The 25,006-nt window shown below is 38.7% G+C and overlaps 1 protein-coding gene across 5 annotated transcripts in view; it reads right to left on the bottom strand.

The window, feature by feature from the left end:
* Positions 1–25,006, bottom strand: part of LOC148359214 (connector enhancer of kinase suppressor of ras 2) — a 111,271-nt gene that overhangs the window by 35,608 nt on the left and 50,657 nt on the right. For all 5 annotated transcript variants that reach the window (XM_088344417.1, XM_088344419.1, XM_088344420.1 and 2 more), the window contains 6 exons: positions 16,798–16,917; positions 16,077–16,136; positions 15,910–15,978; positions 9,885–10,031; positions 1,432–1,550; positions 1,174–1,370 (listed from right to left, as the gene is read on the bottom strand). In XM_088344417.1, the coding sequence (XP_088200543.1) occupies positions 1,174–1,370; positions 1,432–1,550; positions 9,885–10,031; positions 15,910–15,978; positions 16,077–16,136; positions 16,798–16,917 (712 nt within the window). The remainder of the gene's footprint in view (positions 1–1,173; positions 1,371–1,431; positions 1,551–9,884; positions 10,032–15,909; positions 15,979–16,076; positions 16,137–16,797; positions 16,918–25,006) is intronic.

The following is a 25,006-nucleotide window of genomic DNA, read 5'->3' as shown; positions in this document are numbered from 1 at the left end:
ACAGAAAAAACATGTGTCTTGTTGATGTCTATTTAGTTCACATTATTACTCTATAATAAATTACATCTTGAATATTTTAATGTTTCACTGCATACTACTGTCCATTGAGGGTAGCAACAAATTAAAGTAAATTACTCTACCACTTTGGGCTTATATACTGTAAAATGTAAGTGTTCTTATGCAGTCATAAATAATATTTTCAGGAGTGTTTAATGTGGTGCCCGCATGTACCCCCAACTTTAAAAAACAGTTAGTGTTGATTGTTGTTAGTGTGATTTTGGAGTTTAAATTGGACCTATTGTAAAAAGAAAAACAAATGCAGCATTTTACTGTGTTTTCGTAGATTTTAGTTTTTTCATGAAAGGAGTGATCCAGTAAAATGGTGTAATCAGTAGTCAGAACTACAGTAAATGTTTCAACAGGATTGTGCTATAGATTACACAGAAATTGTGATGGATTTAAAAAATAAAAGTGCCATACACCTCAATGCTGTTGTTAAAACAATATTTTTACTGTAAAATATTCCACAATGGAGTCCCTAGATCAATGCTTTAATTTGACAGCAGGACAATATCTTACTGGATAGTAGACAGTTGAACCAAATTTCTGCTTTCATTGACAGTCCAGAGATACTCCAGACTCATGACTCATGTGAATGCTGAGTAGTTTATCGTGTGACCTCTGCCTTTCACATCATGACAACCCCCTAAGAGTTTTGCATGAAGGAAGACGATGTCTTGAAAGTTGTCCCGAGGTGGCAAGGGAGAGAGAGGGGGGCCTTCAAACTGTGCTTGTGGATTTGTATTTGATTTAATGGCACACCAGCTCAAGGTCAGGATTCCTTTCCATTGCAAGCCGAAAAAGGCTTCATTGGAGGGAAAAATGCCCGAAAGTGAACATAATCCTTAGGATTTCTTATTAAAATGTGTTTGTGTCCATAGTTTGTCCTTCTAACCAATTCTTGGGCATCTTCCTAAAACTTTCCGTGCAATGCCACCATGTTGTTGGGCAAACAGCATCACAAGCCGTTGTGGCACAAGTGAAAAACAGCCAATGATGTACATACAATGAACAAATGCTGATAACAAAAAGGCGAGAAGATTGTGGTGGAGAGCATGCGGTTCTTCTGAAAAAAATCAGGCTGGACAAACCAACATCAAATTTCTTTCCTACCATGTGTGGGGGTTTTGTCCCGCCTGCGCACGCCTGTATTACGGCCTCTGTCATATTCAGAGCCTGGTGGTCCGTCTCCCTCCAAAATTGAGAAGTACTGACCACTGTCCTGGTCCAAGTAATAGCTGACAGCTTCTGAACCTTTTGAACCTGGGTACCGGGTGATGTCGTCACAGGAAATCAAACCGAGCTCCTCCCTGGAAGAACAACAACATGTTAGGTCTATGCTAGCGTGGGCGTCAGTGTTTGGTTCCTCACCTGGGGCTGTAGAGTCCAGAAACAGGTGAAAGGATAAATATGTCTTGGGCATCCATTTTGGACATGCCTAAAGTTCCACCTGGTGTAGGCGAGGTGCTGGTAGGGCTGGTGGGGACAGGCTGAAAAGGAATACATTGAAAACATGTATTCAGAGCAGGCCTGAGCGATATGGCCCAAAAATAAAATCTGGATTTAATTTTTGTTGTTGTCGTTTAGTCTTTTTACAGTTTAACCTTGGTAGAAACTCAAGACAAAGCCGATAGGCATGAATAGATTTTGAACTTGCAAGCAGGACTGGGAGGGAAGCTCTTAGATAAAACAATTCCATCTTTTCCTGAAGCTCTGCTACAACACCCCTTTTTTATTAAGGTTACAAAACACAGACCCGGGTGTGGTAACAAAGAACAGCTACACGTCAAAACAACAAACAATGAGTCAAAATAAATTAATTGCAATCCCATGATATCTCCTTTGCACTTGTCTAATAGGAAACATAGAACAAACTTCTTTAGTTTCAACCTCTTGTTTTATTCACTTTACACCACAATATGTCCATTCTTTAAGTAGTTATACAGTATTTACATTGTTCTTAAAGGTGTTCTTGTGTAATTGTGGTCTTATCAAACCAACTGCAGGATTCAGATGGACACAGGACAGGTGTGTAGCTGATACTGTCATGATCCTGCACTCAGGGTTCTGTGTCAGGTTCCTGTGTCTTTGTAGTCTTTGTAGCCCTCCCTGTCAAGTCCCAGACACTCTTGTCGCAGTCTTTTATTATTCCAGTGTACCGAACCGATGCCCGCTTTATGGATCATGAGTACTGACTGACTAACTTTCGGATTATCCCCTATTTGGGTTTACTTGAATAAAATCCCTCGCCTGCATCTTGGACCATAACTGTTGCCTGACTTTCTATGGAGCAAACCCTGTAAAAATAGAAAAAAAAACTTTGGAATTGCCCGACAGCTTTCACTGGTTTACCCCTGCCGCGTCATACAGGTGCCCTGCCCATCCCTTAGAACGCGTCCAAACATCCCACTATCCTTTTAACACCTCTCCACTCATTTCTATCACCATCAAGAGCTCTAGCTTCCACTAGATTTAGATTTATAGGGTCATTCTGTACTCACAAGCCCAGGATATTCAATTTGGTTATCTTATTAGTTATATCCGTCCATCCTCTTTCCGACCCGCTTATCCTCAATAGAGTCACAAGGGTGCTGGAGCCCATCCCAGCAGTAGGCAGGAAACACACTGAACTAGATGCCAGTAAGTCACAGTTTATTTGTTCTATTGTGATAAAAACCTCAAAACTGCTCACTTCAACGCTTGTTTTTACCCATCTTGTCTTAAGACCTAGATGTTGATTCAATAATGTTAAGGAAGAAAAATTCTGGTTCCCTTCAAAACCCCCACATGATATGAATAAAAACATGTAAATAACATTTGTTCAATAAAACACACCCTGTGCAACATATTCATCAAGTGTCAACGGATTTTATATCAGTTTAATAGGAAAGTTAACGATAGCTCAAGCCAACACAAACCTGTAGTTTGTGACTCATTCACTGAAATGCTACAATTAAGTAGTTAGCAACTATGGTATAATCATCACCGCCTGCTTTGATTAAGCAAAAACTTTGAAACGACAGTTTTTAAATTAATAAATAGATTAGATGAATTTGAGTACGGTCCTATAACAGACAGTTACTGCCATTTTGGATAGGCCAGCAAAGGCTTATTTTACATTCACCGTTTTGTCTTTACACAGAGGCTTCTCTTGTCTGTTTCTATGACAACCAGTGTCCGCAATGAGGGCAGCGGCAACAGCATGGCCTAAGCACCTCGACCAGACTCAAGGACACGTCATTTGTCATGTCATTGAGGATGCCTTGCTTATGTCATGTGCGTTTTGAATATACCTGTTTATAAAGAACTACAATAAGAGGGTTTACAGTATCGTATTGATCTTTGCAAGGAGCCGTATTCAAATGATCATTGTCTACACTTCCACTTTCAGTCTTCCTTTTGTATAGTAAAATGGCTACGAAATCAAACAAAAATAAGGTTAGAATTTGTTACGAAAAAAAACGAGGGATTTGGCAAAGCGGAGAAAAAATATAGGTCAAAAAGAAAGAGAAAAGGACAGATAGTGGTCGAGAGGGGACTGATGCGTGGAGCTGTGCTGCGAGAGTGAAAATACTCATTTAGTGATTACAGTCCAGCCTTAGGAAAAGGGGAAGTGGTGCTGAGCAAAATGGGACTTGCACAGCAGGTGATGATCCGGCATCACTTAAAACGGCACTCAAACCATTTGAGCACTGCTGCATTGACTACAAGCGCACCTAAAGACCCTGAATTGGACAGAAATTTAAAAATGCACCATATAATGCTGTGCGCCTTATATACCGGAATATATGGTGGATAAAAAGTGAAATGCATAGTTACAGTTAAACTATACTGCATACCGTAACTGTTCTGCCTTTGAGAAACATATGGAGTGGTCTTCGAGTGACCACCTTTGGTTTACATGCGCATTGCAAATCTTTGATTTTTGCTGCTGTGGACTTCTTTATATTTAGTTTATAATTTAGTTTTTAGTTCTACGATGAACGTATAAGGTTAATGGTTGAAACCATTGTCCAAATAAACAGCATAGAAAGGAAATAAGTCTGGTTGTTCAGGACACCGTTGACTAGCTGTCCATCTGGCGAAAAGGTAAATACTGTGTATATTCAGTTCTGTATATGTCAATATTCATTGCAAAGAATGTTTGTGTCATACTGTAGTTCAGCACTAGAAAATCTAGTTTGCTCTAGTTTACGCGTACTTGGCTTAAAATATATATATATATAAATTTTACAGGGAGAATATAATTAAAGAAAGGTTGGGAATTCAGAAACACCTAAAAAATACAGAGCTTTGGCTTTAGGGGAGTGGATTCAGTTCTCAAAAAATGTATCGGTTGAAGGCATTCTTTGATTCCAAACGTACTTGTCCTGAACACAACTTTTCAGTCCTCTACAAGACGGATGCAAGAAACACAAAAATTTCATCAAAAGTGAAACAGTCCAACAATAAGCTAACACTACTACACTACTGGGCAGCACGGCGGCGCAGTGGTTAGCGCGTGTACGACACAGTTCTGAGGTCATAAGATCGAACCTCCTGTGTGGAGTTTGCATGTTCTCCCTGTGTTTGCGTGGGTTTCGTCCGGGCACTCCGGTTTTCTCCCACATTCCAAAAACATGCATGTCAGGTTAATTGGTCGGTCCAAATTTTCCCTAGGTGTGAATAAGCGAGTGAGTTGTCTCTATGTGCCCTGTGACTAGCTGGCAACCAGTTCAGGGTGTCCCCTGCCCACTGCTCGAAGATAGCTGGGATGGGTTTCAGCACCCCCGCGACCCTACTGAGGATAAGCCGTGCAGATAATGGATGGATACTAAGCTACTAGAAATACTAGTATTGAATAAATAGTTTAGTAAAGTGCTTAGAAAAGTGGCATTAGCATGTAAATGTGCTACTTTCATATTATAGTAGTATGCATCTGTCATTTTTCCATTGGCACGAAAAACAGATTCTTCCCCACAAAAAACCCTTTGACCAGGATGTTAAATAAACCGTAACTCTTTACCTTACTCAGCCTCTTTATTAATAATACATGACCCACAAATAAATGTGACCCAAAATAGCAGGCATTTACAACTGGTAATTATTTATACACCTCCACATATTACAGATTTATGAAACAGGCTCTCCAACAATGAGTGGCACACATCAGCAATGTGACAAATGTGATGAGAGAAGAGCCGCTTTTCTGTAATACAAGTGGAGGATAGCACTGCTTTTTTTTGCAAACTTGTTAAACACAACACAGGCACAGGCAAGCACAAAAAGCAAATCACTAGAGAAATGGAAAAGACAGCCGTAGAGGGATTTGGGCCTTGAATCACATGATCATTCTGAGTTAAATTGTTCCTTTTTGGGGATTTTGTCATAATCCATCAGAATATTTGCCACATTTGGAATAAACTGCAAAGCCGCATGATTCATCCTACAAAAGCAGGCTTATGTATTTGATACTAAGCATGCATGTACGGTTTGTACCCAAATGCTAGCTTTGCAGAGTAAAATGTGAGCAAAAGATCCGACAGAGTAAACACTGTAGTTTGCACTGATATTTGCATGAATGATACATATTGTTTTGCTCACCCATGTGGACCAGCATGCCTCATCTTGTCATGGTGACTAATGTAAACTGTAAAGATATTCTGGAGTCAGTACATTTTCTTCAGAAACTGCTGAATAGAATATATTGTTTCAGTTCCTGTAGTCCGCTATAAATAATTAAGAGCCCAAGTCTTCTTAAGAGCTAGCAATTCTTACTAACCACTTCTGTTACCTCTCACAGATGTATTGGATATGATCTTTTCGGCTCGTGATGTATTTGTATGCCACCTGTCTGTCTGACCTATTATGTAGTGATATAATTTTTTGGGACGACAAAGAACACAAAGAGCAAACTAAAGTTTCAAAGACTGATGAGAGCAACACCAGAAAAGGGAACAGCGGTCCAGCTTCATCACCAAAGCAAGATACAGTCTAATCTAATCCCATGATTTTTTACGGAAATTAGAGGAGAAAGCACAGATATCAACAAAGCTGAAAAGAATGAAGGACACGGACATTCAAGGTCAAAACAGATATGAATTAAAGGACCAAAGTAGAAGGGAAAAAAATAGAGCACCCACTATCTCCATTGGTACATTTGGGCTACTGTAAGTGAATAAAAATAGAGTTTGTGTCACAAGCCAGAAACGGAGACAGAACGCAGTAGCGTTAGTTTACTCAGTTTTATTGATAAAGAGAGAGAGCAGTGCTTGCGTCCACGATCCGATGATCGACGCACACGGGTTGCAGGTGGCTGGAACGCGGTAGTGGCACTTCCGTGTCGAGCGAGGATAATCGTAGGCTGCAGGGATACTGGTCACTAGCCGGGACGGGAGAGCAAGGGCGGTATCGAGTTCAGAAAAGAGGTTGGCAACAGGTATCAGGCAGGAAACAGGGCAAAACCGGTCGGTGGTCGGGATGGCAGATCTGGGCAGAAAATGGTCCAGAAACAGGTCTGCAACAGGTATCAGGCAGGAGAAAATGGGGCAGGAAAATGTCGGAAGGTATGAGCTTGCCTAGCTGGGAGCATAGGTTCGCAAACGGTCTGACGGCTTCCTCATGGAAGCCGGGGATTTAAAAAGAGTCTCTGAACCAATCAGAGCTCAGGGCTCTTGGCGCCAACGGGGTAGCCGCAGGTGACCCGAATCAGTAATAATGACAGTTTGAAATATTGCTGTCACTTTAAGGAGCTCTGCAGAAACATTACAATATATCTTATCCATACATAGATCTGTTTAATGCCTTTCCATTTATTTATCTGCCCAGTCATCTGTCCAGCCATCACCCATTCACCCACCCTTATCCACTCATCTGCCATTTGTTTATCCTTCCATTTATCTTGTATCTTCTATCCATACGTTTCTGTCCACCTATTGATGTATCTATCATTTTATCTATATCGTATTCATCCATCTATCCATCCATCTAACATCCATCTATCCATCTATCCATGCATCTGTGATAGAAGAAAGTGTGTCTTTACCAGTTCTTCACTGGGCATGATGCTTGTCAGGTGGACAACCTCTATAAAAGAAGTTCATGCATCCCTTTCTTCAACCATCTGTTCATCCATCAATTTGTCAATCCATCATACACCTATTCTTTTGTCATATTCTTATTCATTATCCATGCACTATTTTCCAGTCACCCATGCATCCATCTTTTCATCCATCCATCCATCCATATTGTATCATGTGCCCATATGCCCACCCATCTATTTATCCCATACATCCTTTCATCTAAATTGTATCCATCCATGTATACATACATACATACATACATACATACATACATACATACATACATACATACATACATACATACACACATACATACATACATACATACATACATACATACATACATACATACATACATACATACATACATACATACATACATACATACATACATACATACATACATACATACATACATACATACATACATACATACATACATACTGGACTGTCTCAGAAAATTAGAATATTGTGATAAAGTTCTTTATTTTCTGTAATGCAATTAAAAAAACAAAAATGTCATACAATTTGGATTCATTACACATCAACTGAACTATTTCAAGCCTTTTATTATTTTAATATTGCTGAATTTGGCTTACAGCTTAAGAAAACTCAAAAATCCTATCTCAAAATATTAGAATACTTCCTCAGACCAAGTAAAAAAATAATTTTAAAACAGCAAAACTAAATCAAACATTTGAAAATGTCCATTGATGCACTCAGTACTTGGTTGGGAATCCTTTTGCACGAATTACTGCATCAATCCGGCGTGGCATGGAGGCAATCAGCCTGTGGCATTGCTGAGGTGTTATTGATGCCCAGGATGCTTCGATAGCGGCCTTCAGCTCATTTGCATTTGTAGGTCTGGTGTCTTTCATCTTCTTCTTAACTATACCCCACAAATTTTCGATGGGGTTCAGGTCAGGGGAATTAGCAGGCCAATCAAGGACAGTGATGCCATGGTCAGTGCACCAGTTACTGGTGGTTTTGGCACTGTGGGCAGGTGCCAGATCATGCTGGAAAATTAAATCCTCATCTCCATAGAGCTTTTCAGCAGATGGAAGCATGTAGTGCTCTAAAATCTCTTGGTACACAGTTGCATTTACTCTGGACTTGATGAAACACAGTGGACCAACACCAGCAGCTGACATGGCTCCCCAAACCATTGCTGACTGTGGGAACTTCACACTGGATTTCAAGCAACTTGGATTTTGCTCCTCTCCAGCCTTTCTCCAGACTCTGGCGCCTTGACTCCCAAATGAAATTCAAAACTTGCTTTCGTCTGAAAAGAGGACTTTGGACCACTCTGCAACTGTCCAGTGCTTCTTCTCCATAGCCAAGTCAGACGCTTCTTCCATTGTCTTGAGTTCAGAAGTGGCTTGACCATGGGAATACGGCTATTGTAGCCCATTTCCCGGACACGTCTGTGAACTGTGGCTTTTGATACCTGGACTCCAGCTTCAGCCCACTGTCTTTGAAGCTCCCCCAAATTCTGGAAGCGGCTCTTCGTCACAATTTTGTTAAGGCTGCGGTCATTTCTCTTGGTTGTGCAGCGTTTCCGGCCACATTTTTCCCTTCCAACAGACTTTTTGTGGATATGCTTTGAAACTGCACTCTGTGAACAGCCTGCTCTTTGAGAATTTTCCTTTTGTGTCTTACCCTCCTGATGGAGGGTATCAATGATGGTCCTCTAAACAGCAGTCTTCCCCATACTGGTGATTTAGTTTACTGAACCAAGCTGAGTGTTTTCAAGGCTCAGGAAACCCTCGCAAGGTGTTTCGAGTTAATTAGATGATTCAGGTGATTAGTTGAATAGCCTACTTGTATACTTTTTCATGATATTCTAATATTTTGAGATAGGATTTTTGAGTTTTCTTAAGCTGTAAGCCAAATTCAGCAATATTAAAATAATAAAAGGCTTGAAATAGTTCAGTTGATGTGTAATGAATCCAGAATGTATGACATTTTTGTTTTTTTAATTGCATTACAGAAAATAAAGAACTTTATCACAATATTCTAATTTTCTGAGACAGTCCAGTACATACATACATTTGTCATTGTTTTATTCATGAGCCATCTTTTCATCTTTCTTTTAAAACATTGTCCATGCTTTATCTATTTACCAGATACCCATGCGTCCATCCGTTCATCCATCTGTTTATCAATCTGTTCATTCATTTGTTCATCCATCTGTTTATGCATCTATTTGTCAATATATATATATATTCATCAATTCAACATCCGTCTCTTCATTTAACATTTTATCCATCTTCCATGCTTTATCTATTCACCAGTCCATCCATTATTTATTCATCTTTTATATTCTGTCCATTTGTCTACCCATCTATTTATCCATCCATCCTTTCATCCATAGTGTATCCATCCATCCATCCATTTGTTATCCATTCATTCACCTATTCACGAGCCATTTGTTTTTCTAAATTTTCAGTCATCATTCAAGCTTCATCTTTTATCTAGACGTCCATGCATCCAACTGTTCATCTATCTATTTATCCATCTATCCATCAATTATTAAATCCATCTATCTTTTTATTTGTCATACATGTCAACAGTAACTTTGCCTGAATCGATCCCAAGTTCGAGGTGTCCAAGTCGGCAGATTGAACAACTACGCGATCCCCTCCAAAATACATAAATAAACAACACAACCAGGCACGTGGTCTTAAACAATTACACATATAGTGTGTAAAGGTAAATAAAGATAATTAATCCAAGTAAGTGCAGTTATGATTTTCCTGCTACCTGCAATCCAAGTGGCTTCCAACGGACATTCCTCAGCAGAGCTGGAGTGGAACTCAATGTGTTTTGTGGCCTTTTCTTCAGTGTTAAGATAACTCCACAAGGGTCTTCCCTCAAAGCATTGACCAGGTTCTTCAACTGCCAGCCCACCTTGGAAGAGCCAAAAACACAATTGAAGAGAAACAATTCCAACTGAAAATCTGTTGACTTTCAACATTATGTAGGTGGATTGTGTGTGGGACTTTTTCCATTTTTGAAACAAATATTTTCGTGCAAGCTCTTTTTGGCATCTAATTTTGACCTGAAATTCGGTGATTATACACACATATATACAAGGTGTACTGTAAAAGCAAGAATAGGCTTACAAAAGTATATACTGCTAGTCCTTTTAACAATTATTAGGCTTCAGCTCCGAACTAAGACCACCTCAGTCAAAAGCTACTTATCATTGGTAGCTAGTTAGTTCAAAATTGATTATTACATCAAATGTCTCTAAATAAAATAATAATAAAAACTGTTGATTTTAATTTGAATACTGTTAAATATATATATTTGTTCATTCATATCCATCCATCCATTATCGCACCGCTTATCCTAAGTAAGGTCGCGGGGGTGCTGGAGCCCATCCCAGCCATCTTTGGGCAGTGGGTAGGGGACACCCTGAACTGGTTGCCAGCCAGTCGCGAGGAACACAGAGACAGACAACTCACTCGCTCATGAACACTTTGGGACAATTTGAAACGGCCAATTAACATGCATGTTTTTGGTATGTGGGAGAAAACCGGATTGCCCGGAGGAAACTTGCATGTTCATATATCTACATACAGTATTTGTTTCAATTAACAATTAAATTTTATTACTTAAACAAAACATAGAAATACATACTTTGTCTTGTGAAAAATATATAGTGTATTCACACAAAAATGAAAAGAGACACTGCACATATTTTACAAAGTAGTTAAATCTTTCTAAAATATATGTCTTACTTTGTTAAATTTCAGCACTTTTCATTCGATGGACGGCACCCACAGAAACGATGTAGATGCTCACAAAGCACACAAAGCATGTAATCAGGCCATTTTGAAAATGTTCACTTTGCAAATATGCACAGAAGATGGATACAAGGAGAGACTCCCCAAAATAACAGCATCACATAAACTGCTGCTGGGGTGTTTTTTTTTCTCCAAAATCCCAAGAGTCTTCATTATTTTCCCAAATGCTATTACCCACACATAATTATGTTGGCTGTTCAAACAATCATTTTGGTATCTGAACAACTTCAGATATTCAGCTCATAAACAAAACCTTGTTTTGAGGCACAGAACAAAGGTTCTAAATGTATGGACTGATACATTCACAAGAGTCCTAACGTGAAATGACATCATTATCATCTTTTTTTTTTACAACCTCTGTGGAAGTTTTTGACTCTACACTTAAGACACTTATATTATTTTATATATATATATACACATATATATATATATATATATATATATATATATATATATATATATATATATATATATACACACATATATATACACATATATATATATATATATATATATATATATATATATATATATATATATATATATATATATATATATATATATATATATATATATATATATATATATATATATATATACATATATATATATATATATATATATATATATATATATATATATATATACTGGACTGTCTCAGAAAATTAGAATATTGCGATAAAGTTCTTTATTTTCTGTAATGCAATTAAAAAAACAAAAATGTCATACATTCTGGATTCATTACACATCAACTGAACTATTTCAAGCCTTTTATTATTTGAATATTGCTGATTTTGGCTTACAGCTGAAAAAAACTCAAAAATCCTATCTCAAAATATTAGAATACTTCCTCAGACCAAGTAAAAAAAATAATTTTATAACAGCAAAACTAAATCAAACATTTGAAAATGTCCATCGATGCACTCAGTACTTGGTTGGGAATCCTTTTGCACGGATTAATGCATCAATCCGGCGTGGCATGGAGGCAATCAGCCTGTGGCATTGCTGAGGTGTTATTGATGCCCAGGGTGCTTCGATAGCGGCCTTCAGCTCATTTGCATTTGTAGGTCTGGTGTCTTTCATCTTCTTAACTATACCCCACAAATTCTCGATGGGGTTCAGGTCAGGGGAATTAGCAGGCCAATCAAGGACAGTGATGCCATGGTCAGTGCACCAGTTACTGGTGGTTTTGGCACTGTGGGCAGGTGCCAGATCATGCTGGAAAATGAAATCCTCATCTCCATAGAGCTTTTCAGCAGATGTAGTGCTCTAATATCTCTTGGTACACAGTTGCATTTACTCTGGACTTGATGAAACACAGTGGACCAACACCAGCAGCTGACATGGCTCCCCAAACCATTGCTGACTGTGGGAACTTCACACTGGATTTCAAGCAACTTGGATTTTGCTCCTCTCCAGCCTTTCTCCAGACTCTGGCGCCTTGACTTCCAAATGAAATGCAAAACTTGCTTTCGTCTGAAAAGAGGACTTTGGACCACTCTGCAACTGTCCAGTGCTTCTTCTCCATAGCCCAAGTCAGACGCTTCTTCCGTTGTCTTGAGTTCAGAAGTGGCTTGGCATTGGAAATACGGCTATTGTAGCCCATTTCCCGGACACGTCTGTGAACTGTGGCTTTTGATACCTGGACTCCAGCTTCAGCCCACTGTCTTTGAAGCTCCCCCAAATTCTGGAAGCGGCTCTTCTTCACAATTTTGTTAAGGTTGTGCGGCGTTTCCGGCCACATTTTTCCCTTCCGACAGACTTTTTGTGGATATGCTTTGAAACTGCACTCTGTGAACAGCCTGCTCTTTGAGAAATTTCTTTTTGTGTCTTACCCTCCTGATGGAGGGTATCAATGATGGTCCTCTGGACAGCAGTCAGATCAGCAGTCTTCCCCATACTTGTGATTTAGTTTACTGAACCAAGCTGAGTGTTTTTAAGGCTCAGGAAACCCCCGCAAGGTGTTTCGAGTTAATTAGATGATTCAGGTGATTAGTTGAATAGCCAACTTGTATACTTTTTCATGATATTCTATTATTTTGAGATAGGATTTTTGAGTTTCCTTAAGCTGTAAGCCAAATTCAGCAATATTAAAATAATAAAAGGCTTGAAATAGTTCAGTTGATGTGTAATGAATCCAGAATGTATGACATTTTTGTTTTTTTAATTGCATTACAGAAAATAAAGAACTTTATCACAATATTCTAATTTTCTGAGACAGTCCAGTATATATATATATATATATATATATATATATATATATATATATATATATATATATATATATATATATATATATATATATATATATATATATATATATATATATATATATATATATATATATATATATATATATATATATATATATATATATATATATATATATATATATATATATATATATATATATATATATATTTATATGAGGTTGACCTTATCCATTTGTTATTTGTCCTTGAGGGACAAGGAGGAGCCTAGATGTTGCGCTATGCATGTGTCCTGATCCTCGTACCGGCACATAGTCCTGATGCACGCAATCATCTACAAACTGCTGCATTGGTCGGGATTTTGAGTCAGGAACCTTTTTGTTTTTGTCAACTACACTTTTTGCATGAGTTCTGTTTTTACTTATATCAAATTTTGATGTTAACTGTTTATTGTCTGCTGATGCCCTTGCAACACCCATTGCAGCCTGTTCATCCAGGAAAGGGGGATTACCTTGCCCACATGTAGGTTGTAGAACAGAAGATGTTGTAATGGTGGTCTGTGCAACCCTTCGGGACTTTTTGTGATTAAGGGCTATACAAATAAATATGACTCAACTTTACATGTAATGAGCATTGTGACAGAAAAAAAATGCCATACAATAGAGTGCAGAGTTTTGATAAACATTTAAAAAATTTGAAAGTTAAATATTTTCTTATTAAGTATCTGTTAACAATGCCCAATTGAGCTGTTTTTTTCTACCACGCATATCTGCTTTTGTCTTACTCATAGCAAAGCTGTTCAGGCGGAACACATTATGTAGAGAGAACAGGGGGAGTGGTGGAGAGTGACGTGGTTCTCATCCCTGAGATTTTATTTATGTTTGTATAGCATATTACACTGTATCAAGGATTATACAATCAACATTAAACAATCACAGAAAATCCTGAAAGCGAGGAAAAGCCTGCATCAAGTACATTAGTACGGTAAGTCTATTATTACTTTTGGTGCACACACCAACCACACTGAGTCAAAAGGATTGGGGGAAAAAGTGATTTCATAACAAAAATAGCAAGTACCTTATTTTTAGTGGGGGTATATCCATTAAATGTCTGTGCTTAATTCTAAATGGCAATGTAAGTCAGTATCAATCCTTCTATTTGCCCGAACATAGCCACAATGTTGTCATTTAGGCCTTTGCTAATTTACCAGATCAATGCACGTTTGGTTGGGCAATTCACTCTCCCACATACAAATCCCTTGTAAGGCATTATTCTTGTGCCCTTGCATCCCTGTCCAACGCCCTAGTTTGTTTTTGTAATAAATCGTGAGTAGTCAACATAAATGTACGTGCACGGGCATCATGATCAAGCTTGACAAAAGTAGCAATGATGACAGAAGCCAGAGGTAGTGGCCGGGAGTAAAATAGTTCCATATTCCATCTAGCTCTTTTAAAATAACTTCACTTTACTACATTTTTTTCTTTGCACATTATTCCTTCCAGTTCCTCATTACATCCCTTTCCAGCCTTCCAGCTTTGCCTTGCCCTACTGTGCCACGATTGCCTCATAACAGCTCTCCTGCACCTGCGCCTCCCCGCGCTTATCTCCTCCCCCCGGGGTGAGGGATCAGAGAGATGAGGGTCTCACAGAGGGAGTAACGAGCAGTTGAAACTAAGCGCCTGGCAGGGAGCACCCCTCCACCAACACATGCTGAAAAGTGGGGACGAGCCCCAGTACACTACGTGATTGCCTCACAAGTTTGTGAAAAGCACAAAAAAGCACGGAAGAGGAATTTTATTGAGGAACATGCTAGCAAAATATCACCATACGGAGACATAAAATGGTAAAAGATAGCAGGGGTCTTGAAATATTAAGGCAAACCTTTTGAGTTGCAAGCTGTATTGGATTAAAAATAAATTGGTAGGAGCGTCGGACCAAAAGAAAATGTCATTTTATATTAGATTTTTAATAAAATAAATTCAAAAATTTGGGGAAATACACAGAAGTAAAAGCATTGACTCTGTTTATGGTGCACCAAGTAAATTATTGTTTGTGACACTGTGCAATATCCGACCGCTAAATGTCACTGTATTGTGTAGTGCAACCGAAAACAAGTGCTACAAAGCACAAAGAAGAATACACACTACTGCAGGTTTGTCCAAATGAGTTTGACGCTGGGGCAGGATCCATTCTGGCTCCCCCTCATTGGGGTCCAACTCTCCAAATGTGACACTCTCATCATTATTCATTTTTCACATATAGATAAACAGAAATGTACTTTTTAAATTTAGCTGCTCAATGAGATATGTTAAAACACTACGAGCTGTTCCCAGTGGGTAACATCGTATTTATTCGACCATAACGCTACTACATTTGTCTCTATGATGTCGCCATGTTCAAATAAACCTAAAAGTTTCTTAGTGGGGAATTTTAAGCAGCAACTGCAAGTATTCGTTTATGGACATGTGAACGAGCTATGCAGTTTCAAATCCTGGGTTTTTCAGGACAATGGAAATCCTTTCGAGACCAAGACGACTGACAATTGTATTATCATTAATCAGGTTTTCGGAGAAAGTAGTCTGCAATAATCTTCATTTGAAAATGTAATTGGCCTATGTAACAATAAAAGAGGGAATAAAGCTTCATCGAGACTGCCTCTTTGAACGTAGAACAAAAAATGTTCATGTTCAGTCTGAATTCCTTGTGAAACGCAAGAAGAGTGAGTCATTCCATTTTGCATGGATGCGGATTTATTTATTTACTTACCACCGTCTGATGGTTGACTTGTATGACTTCGTCACCTGCGTGGATCTTTTTACACTGATCTGCTGGAGACTGCAAAAAAGGAAATTATAGAGGATTTTGGATGCAAAAATACATATTGAAATTATATATTATTACAAAATGATGAGCTTCAATGCCTCTAAACTTACATTCTCTGTGGTACCGGTTATAACATGAAGTCCATCATAAGTTGATTTGATGTACATTCCCTGAAAGACAAGCGAGACAGATGGAAATAATTAATGCCCAGCAGAGTTTCTTGTTTATTAATGCTTCAAATATACTTTATCCAAAATTGCCTTTGTTCCCTTTAATGTTTGAAGTTATATCAACACAGTACTAAATTTGGCCTGGACCTTACTGGATTTATTTTGCATTTGGAACACTAATCTTCCTTCCTATTTCATAATTTCCATTGAATTGTTATCTATTTACTGTATCTTGGACTGGCTTAAACAGAAAAGTAAAATGCAAAAACCAGTTTGACTCAATACCGATGCCAGTAATATAAGTCCTTCTAACTCATTACCATTTTTCTTCACTGTCTGGACTATTAATATCTGTCCACCAAACCTTCAAAGTAATACATTACAGCTGTTAGAAAGTATGTTTCCCTGATCTCAAACCAGCTGTCTTTTCTGTGTTGTCCTCCCAAAAGGTTTGGTCGGCATCCAGGATGCAAAAAATAAAATTGCCAGAATGCTTTTTTATATTTGTGTTATTGTCTTAAATTATGTATATACTGTATCTACCTTTTTATTGGGAGTGTGTGTAACTTGTTTATATTATGATTCCTTTTTTACTTCACATGTATGGTTAACATCCATCCATCCATCCCTGCATCAGTAAAAGGTTAAAGTGTGTCTTTACCAGTCCTTCACTTGGCATGATGCTTGTCAGGTGGACAACCTCCAGATGGGCTGATTGAGAAACCAGAGAGTCTGACGACAAGGAGATGATGTGATCACAAATCCCCGCTAAGGTCTTACACTGCAGTAGAGGGAGGAAATGACAGAGCTTTAGTTATTGAGATTGCTTTCTATCTAAGAAAGATGCCGTCGTGACTTTGTGAAAGAAAAAAAACAATTTCTGAGATTGTTCCACATCAGCAGTTGGACACGAGGGACTGTCAACAGACATAAACCGGCATGCCTAAAAGATTCATGACAGGTCCTGAGCAACTCAATGTTTCTTCCAGAAAACCTGTTCACAATTTCTCACATGTATTAAGAATAATAAAGCTTGGTATTACAGTAATCCAATATTAATGTTTTACTTTAAAAATCCAACATATGCCTGTGTTGTCTCTACACAGCGTCCCTTAAAACAATGTGACTCACCCTTGGCCCATACCTATGGAGATGTATTAACTCAATAAACATTTGACATTTGAACGCAATGTCATTTAATCAGCCGTTTATGTGAGATACAATAAATAAAGAAATAAAATTGAACTGGCTGGCAACCAGTTCAGGGTGTCCCACTGCCCGAAGATAGCTGGGGTACGGCTCCAGCACCCCCGCGACCCTGCTGAGGATAAGCTGTGCAGATAAAGGGTGAACGGATGAATGAATCATCACTTTGCCATAACTACATTCAAAATATTTATGGACCTGCTCCACAGCAAAAATAATGTTTCAAATTTAAGGGTTAAATAAAGGAACATTATTTTCATCCAGATCATTTTAATTTGTTATCTGTTAGAAAGTAGATTTATCACCATATAATATTAATATTTGTTTTCATATTTTGACAGATTTTCCTTACCTTTTCATAGAAAAAAGAGTAGAAATAAGAAAAAAATAAAACAAAACACTACTACCTCTACTTCTGTAATACTACTCTTACTAGTATTACGACTACTATTTTCTTTAGGGGCCGGTCACACAGACATTTGCGGCTGAATCACGGCCAGAAATTTCTGCCTGTTAGGCGGACGCTATTGGACGCTTTGAGATCGCAATGCAGACGAGATACAGCAGTGCTTAACACGCGGTCGGAAAATCGCGCGCGGGTGGCAGTGCGATAAAGTTTTGCGCTGCTCAATTCTTCAGAGCGCGGGTACACAGCCTTTCACGAGCGTATCAAGGCTGAACCACGGCCAGAAATTTCTGAAGCGGATGCTGTTGGGCGCTGTTGGACGTTTTGAGACCGCCATATAGACGAGATACAGCAGTGCTTTACTCGCGGTCGGAAATTCACACGTGGTTGGCCGCGCGCAAAACTTTTGAGCTGCTCAAAAGTTTGAGCACGTGTTAAACCGCGTGCCGCACACGTGGTCAACACGAGGTAATGACGCGGAAATGACGCAGAACGACGTGCTCTGGCCGCGGCCAGGGCGTGGTTACACATGGGTAGGACGGGAAATTTCAGCGGGTAATCGTGGGTGGAGCATGGTAATAGCATGTTCTGCGCCTGTATCGCGGTGTTATTACGTGAAATTAGCGTGTTACGCGTGTGACAGTCAAACGCCTTTCTCCGCGTATATACAGCGCGATTTGCCGAGCACACGTCAGTTGTGCTCGAGACGTCAAGGGGGTGAACATGGATCCCCGTCAGCGCAGTGACCTCGTCTTAATCCATTTTTATTTCTTGACATTTCTTTTCAAGATAATAAAATAAAAATGATGCCATAGCTTGAAATCTTGATCTTCACGGGACTGTGTCTTGAGCGGTTATGATTTCTACAGCCCGGTGTTATCCGAGAAATGCATCCCTGCCGAGATTTGCATCCCCTCGCTACTACAACCACTTTTACCTCGTTTTATCTCACTTTTAGGGAATGTAATGGCGAACATATAACCAAAACCACTTCATCTTGCATTTGTTGGAAATGTAAAACAACTTAAACCATTCCGTCTTTGTTTTTGTTGTGAACGTAATCGAACGGTAAATCCTCCCCCCTCGCGTGAACGCGCATTCTGCTGCGAATGCCCTTGCAACACCCATTGCAACGAAAGCGATCGTATTCTATATAAAACGCTTATTAAAACAATAAAGCGAGCTAATTATAACAATTGGGAGATCCTAGTCTATATAACGCGTTTATTTAAACAATATAGTGCGATCGTATTCTACAAAATGCGTTTGTTAACGCGGATGAAAAAGTCACCAACGTCAATGCTTGCTTATAACAAAAGCGATCGCAGCAGAATGCGCGTTCACGCGAGGGGGTGGGGGGGTGGTGGTGTCGCGTAGGAGTCGGATTTGGGCACAACACCGGCTCGGGAGCTTTTATACCCGTGGTCCACACGAGAAAATGACGCAGAAATGACGCGATGAGGAAGCGGAACAGTCGCCGGCGTCTGTTTTGCGGGCATACCACCGATGAACAGCGGGTTGGCCAATTTTGCGCATTTTCCATCGCGGGCAACCACGGGCAAAAAAAAAAACGCAACATTTTAGCCGTGATTCAGCCGCAAACGGCTGTGTGACCGGCCCCTTACTACTACTACTTTTACTGTTACTACCACTACTAATGAGAAGAACAATAATAGCAATAGGCCACTCTGTGTTGTTCTCACCAAATTCATAATAATGATCATGACGATGAATTTGATAATAATAATTATTATTATAATAATAACCATAGTAATAAATTATAATACTATTTGATAATAAAGTTCTAAAGTCCATAATAACTAGTAATAATATTTGGTATTATTGGTAGTAGAAGCATTAGTAGAATATTAGTAGTAGTAATAGTAGTAGTAATACTGTAGTAGGAGTATTCTATTTTTTTGTTTTGTTTTATTTTTATTATTATTATTTTTTTTCCTATCGATATTATGTTTAAAAAAGGGAACATTGCTTTACAATGACAATACTCAAAGTAATCATATCCTGTTTTGTTTGCGGGTCAAAAATAAAAAAAATTGATACTTTTTATCATTTCAGTAGTATATTTTTACAACACAATTTGTAAAATGGTTTACATTTGTTGCCTTTTCTCTATTTTGTTTCTCTGAGTTCAGATAAAAGTAAAAAATGAAAACATGATCAAGTCATGGAAATAACACTTAAAATAAGCATAATTATTTTCTAAAATTGTGCAGCACAGCAGGTGAGCCGTCAGGCCCACAGTTCGGAGGTCATAGTTTAAATCCAGCTATTGGCCTTCCAATGCCGTTTCTCCAGGACCCCTCTGGTTTCCTCCCAAATTCCAAGACATGCATGGCATGTTTATTAGTGATTACACATAAATGAGTGTGTGAATGGTTGTATTTCTGTGTGTGCGCCCTGAGACTGGTTGGCAACCAGTTCAGGGTGTTCCTTGCCTACTGCCCAAAGATGGCTGGGATAGGCTCCAGCACACCCACAACCCAATTGAGTGCGGTGCAAAAAAAGGAAGGATAGATTTATCAAAGTACGACGAAAATTCTATTGGTTAAAATGCTTTTTTCTCCCCTTTTTACAGTAGTTGTTTTATTTCATGTTTTATTGGATGTTTTGCATGTATTTATGTGATAGATCATGAATTGCTTGCTAAATTATCAGCAGCATCTCTGCCTTGAAATCTTGGACCACTGCCTGCAGAGGGTTTACGCATGTTGTTATAAGATTAGTGGAAACCATGTGTACATGACCCAAGCACACATACAAGAATCCAGCAACATACGAGTCTAGAAATCTCTCAACAAGACTGATATTCTCATTAAGTGTTGTGGCATGATGCCTTACTGAGCATATGCTAACAACCAAAACATAAAATCCCCTTCCAATTTGATTGTGAGTAAGCACTTACATGACTATAGTTCCTGAAGGAAAAGAGCAGGTCTCAAACACACACATGTACACACATGCAAATGCAAGCACCCATATTTGATGTATGAGTGTCTATGATTATTTTTTAATCGTGTGATGTTTTGGTTTAGCTAATGATATGTTTCTATTTTAGTAGATACTCAAAACAATGAGGTTTTGATCTAGCAAGAAGGACAGGAGAGGACCCAAACCTGCATTCAGGAATCCCAACCTGTTGTAAAAGCACTCCTCTTTCTTATCAATAAATCTTTTCGGTTACAATAATTGGATACACTATAAAGCATAGGTAGGCAAACTTTTCGAATTGCATACCGCATTGGGTTGAAAAAGAATTGGCAGTGTAGTTCGACTAGGAGTGGAAAAAGTATTCATTGATTTCATACAGAGCCCTGAATCCGATACATTGGCAATACACAATACAGGAAATAATAACTAACTATTTTTTTCCATAAAAAAATCAAATGTATTTTTAAAATCACTTTTATGCAACAAATAGCCACTCAAAGTTCTGTATAGAAACATTCAGTGTACAATAAGACAATAAATATACTTTCAGACAACTGCATGTTATATTTCATTGGATATCTGATTAAAGATAGACCATTTCATCACAATGCTTCTGAAACCTTCAGAATTAAAGCAAATGATAATATGTTGTCCTTTTTTAAGCTATAAATCTGAGAATATGGATCGAAAAAGTTAAGACAATAATTAGTGGTTAGTGTGGAGCCCCACAGTGCAGCGGTCCAAGGTTCAAGTTCAGCTCCCGCAGTGTGGAGTTTGCATGTTGTCCCTGTGCCTGCCACATTCTAAAAACATGCATGTCAGGTTAATTGGCCGGATTCAATTGTTCCTAGGAGTGAGTTGTCTGTCTCTATGTGCCCTGCGACTTGCTAGCAACCAGTCCTGAGTGTCACCTGCCCACTGCCAAAAGATAGCTATGATGGGCACCAGCACCTTCGCAACCCTAGTGAGCGTAAGCAGCGTAGAAAATGGATGTAAAAGTCAATTTTATTCTTGTAGAGCCCACAAGTGCCTTCATGTTCAAGCCGCAAGGAGGTCTAATGCCATGGCTTTTCCTGTCCTCCTCTCACCTCATCTGACCGAACGTCTGACCTAAGATTAACACGGAACAAGTCACTCAAGTCGCGTTGAGACTTCTTTTCCACTGCCACAACCTGCCTTGATTTGACACGTTTCTGGACAATCACAGCGCAGATTATGGACAAATTCACTTAAGTGGTCGGCTGGCGTGAGATTTAAGAGCAGTCGAACAGAAAGCCAGACTTACTACGCTGCCAAATGGATTAGGCTCTGGCTTCATGCTTCTAACCACCTCCCTTACTTTTTCATCTCCTATCAAACATGCGATTTGTTATCAGTATTTGCATGACGTTGTGCTTTGGTTCAACAGCTCCCGAAAAAAAGTATCAAGAGCGGTATAAAGGGCAATAGGCAAAAAGTAAGAGCCCGGTGAAGAAATCAAGAGAAACGGTTGGGCTGGAGGTGTGCAGGACACACAAGTAGGACAACGTTATGTAATAGCGATCATCCTTATGCATGAATGCACATAAAAACACATACACTTATACACACTTCACGCTCCATCAGGCGCACACACCCATGCACTACGCTCTCCTTCACAAACACACACACAATATCTCTGTCCATCTGATTGCTGCAGGCTTTAGTCTAGAGTACAGCAAAGTAGAAGGCAGTTTTGCATTATTGAGCACAAGCTGACAAATGTACAATTCCAACTACACTAGGGCTGACCAAGACTTAAACCACATGCTCAAACTCATTGTTTTGGACTGTATTAAAATATGTATTTGCCTCCATTTATTTTGAAAATGTTATTTTTGGTTTCAGCAGTAATATTTATATCAACTGATATGTTCTCAAAAAATAAAGTTAACAATTCATTATAAGTGTTTTACCACATGAAATGCATTTTGTATTAAAGATGGGTTGATATGTTTAGAATTTAGTAGACACTCAAAATAAGTAGAGAAGACATCAATGGATTTTGAACTTGTAGGAGAAAGGGGAAAGACTATAGTAAAACTACACATTAAAAATTCCAACAAACAGTGGGCCAAAATAACGAACAACTGTGTCCAATAGTCTGATACTTATCGTTTCACACTTTTTAAACGTGGGTCATAAACCAATTCTGCTTCATAAAAGGTATTAATGTCAAGAAATGTTTGTTTCTTGAATATTTATTTTAGATTTTAATCTAGAATTAAATAAATTACCATTACAAAATAGCAGGTATACAGCAAAAAAAAACAATTCACATCTATTAAAAATGAGAAAGTTGAACACTTTAGTACAGTGTTTAAAAACACGATATTTCATGCAGTGGTGTAGTTCGCGCTTTCTTGTGTTCCGTTTCATCTGGAGGGACGAAAACATGACCAACTTGGGTGCCGAGGTGCTTAACTTGTTTGGGTGTTTGGGCATTTGGGTTGGCCATGGTCCAAAAATGTTTGTGTATGTTTTTTGCTACTTTTTCCCGTTATTATTTTCTTTGTTTTTGAATGTGTCTTGCTGTCAGTCACCCCTCTCAAGGGATATGACCAGGGTAGGTGAGTAGGTGGGTAGGTAGGTAGGTAGGTAGGTAGGTAGGTAGGTAGGTAGGTAGGTAGGTAGGTAGGTAGGTAGGTAGGTAGGTAGGTAGGTAGGTAGGTAGGTAGGTAGATAAATAGACGGACAGACATACAGACGGACGGACAGACAGACAGACAGACAGACAGACAGACAGACAGACAGACAGACAGACAGACAGACAGACAGACAGACAGACAGACAGACAGATAGATAGATAGATAGATAGATAGATAGATAGATAGATAGATAGATAGATAGATAGATAGATAGATAGATAGATAGATAGATAGATAGATAGATAGATAGATAGATAGATAGATAGATAGATAGATAGATAGATAGATAGATAGATAGATAGATAGATAGATAGATAGATAGATAGATAGATAGATAGATAGATAGATAGATAGATAGATAGATTTTGATAGATGTTGAAGAATGTAGAATGTGACTCTTGGAGCGAATAAGTGTAAGTAAACATTTAGAAATAGAACGTAGTGGCTTGGTATGGTTAGTTTACTTTGATCTATTGGGGCTGAGAAGGCAACATTTTGCATGCAATTATTTTACAAATTGTTTTTGTTTGATCGACTCCCAAAAGGAAAAAAAAGCAAGTTGAAAAACAGGAGTGGCATATTTCTATCCCATAAATTTGTGTCTTTTGGCTATTGATTAATTTGTTTACTTACAGGTTTATCTCATGTCAACAGCTTAGTGGGCTATGTCAGTTCACCTCTGCTTTATTTGGTTTCTAGTAATAGGGATCAGCAAGCTAAAAACACCTCCTCCTTTTCTTTTATGCAGTCTCAAAATTTTACACTCCCACACATAACCGAGAGTCAAATGCAGCTTCTCGTCTCCCACCCGTGTACTTGTCTGTGTGTGTGTTGACTCTTCATATAATTAGAAGCTTAATTTACGCTTGTAAAGAGAAAGGTTTTATTTGCTGCCCCGCTGTCAAACTATTTTCTTTAAAGGGGTATTTTCCTTCTTTTGTTTCTAAAATCAATTTTAAGAAATTTTAACAAATGCATTTACTTTCCCGGAATTTAAGGTCAATTGAACCTCAACTACATTAGGTGTAAGAGGTTTTCTCCTTCCTGGGTAGGGTATGAAAAAAAAAATTAAAAAGTACTGTGTTGAGCATTATGTTAGCAACCAGAGTACTTTGCAATAACTTGGTGCAGAGTTAGACATGTCATGTGGCACAATAGTTTTTAAAAAAAAAATATTCTGATATTTTTAAAACATAGTACAAGGCTAAAAATGGCTGTAAGTGCTTAACATAAATATTTTGTGTTTATTTCAACTTTTAGAAATCCATAGAAGTGCAAGTGAAGCTGAGGATTGCGGTTAACATATAGAAACCTAGAGTGCTTCTCATCTCATCTCATCTCATTAGCTACACCGCTTATCCTCAGTAGGGTCGCGGGGGTGCTGGAGCCCATCCCAGCAATCATCGGGCAGTGGGCAGTGGACACCCTGAACTGGTTGCCAGCCAATTGCAGGGCACACAGGGAAAGACAACTCACTCGCTCATTCACATCTAGGGACAATTTGGACCGGCCAATTCACCTGAAATGCATGTTTTTGGAATGTGGGAGGAAACCGGAGTGCCCGCAGGAAACCCACGCAAGCAAGGGGAGAACATACAAACTCCGCACCGGAAGTCTGGAGCTGGATTTGAACCACCATCAAC

The sequence above is a fragment of the Urocampus carinirostris genome, chromosome 9, assembly GCF_059441175.1.
Source record: "Urocampus carinirostris isolate Australia breed hairy pipefish chromosome 9, RoL_Ucar_1.0, whole genome shotgun sequence".
Lineage (NCBI taxonomy): Eukaryota > Metazoa > Chordata > Actinopteri > Syngnathiformes > Syngnathidae > Urocampus > Urocampus carinirostris.
This window is presented reverse-complemented; position numbering and strand designations above follow the sequence as displayed.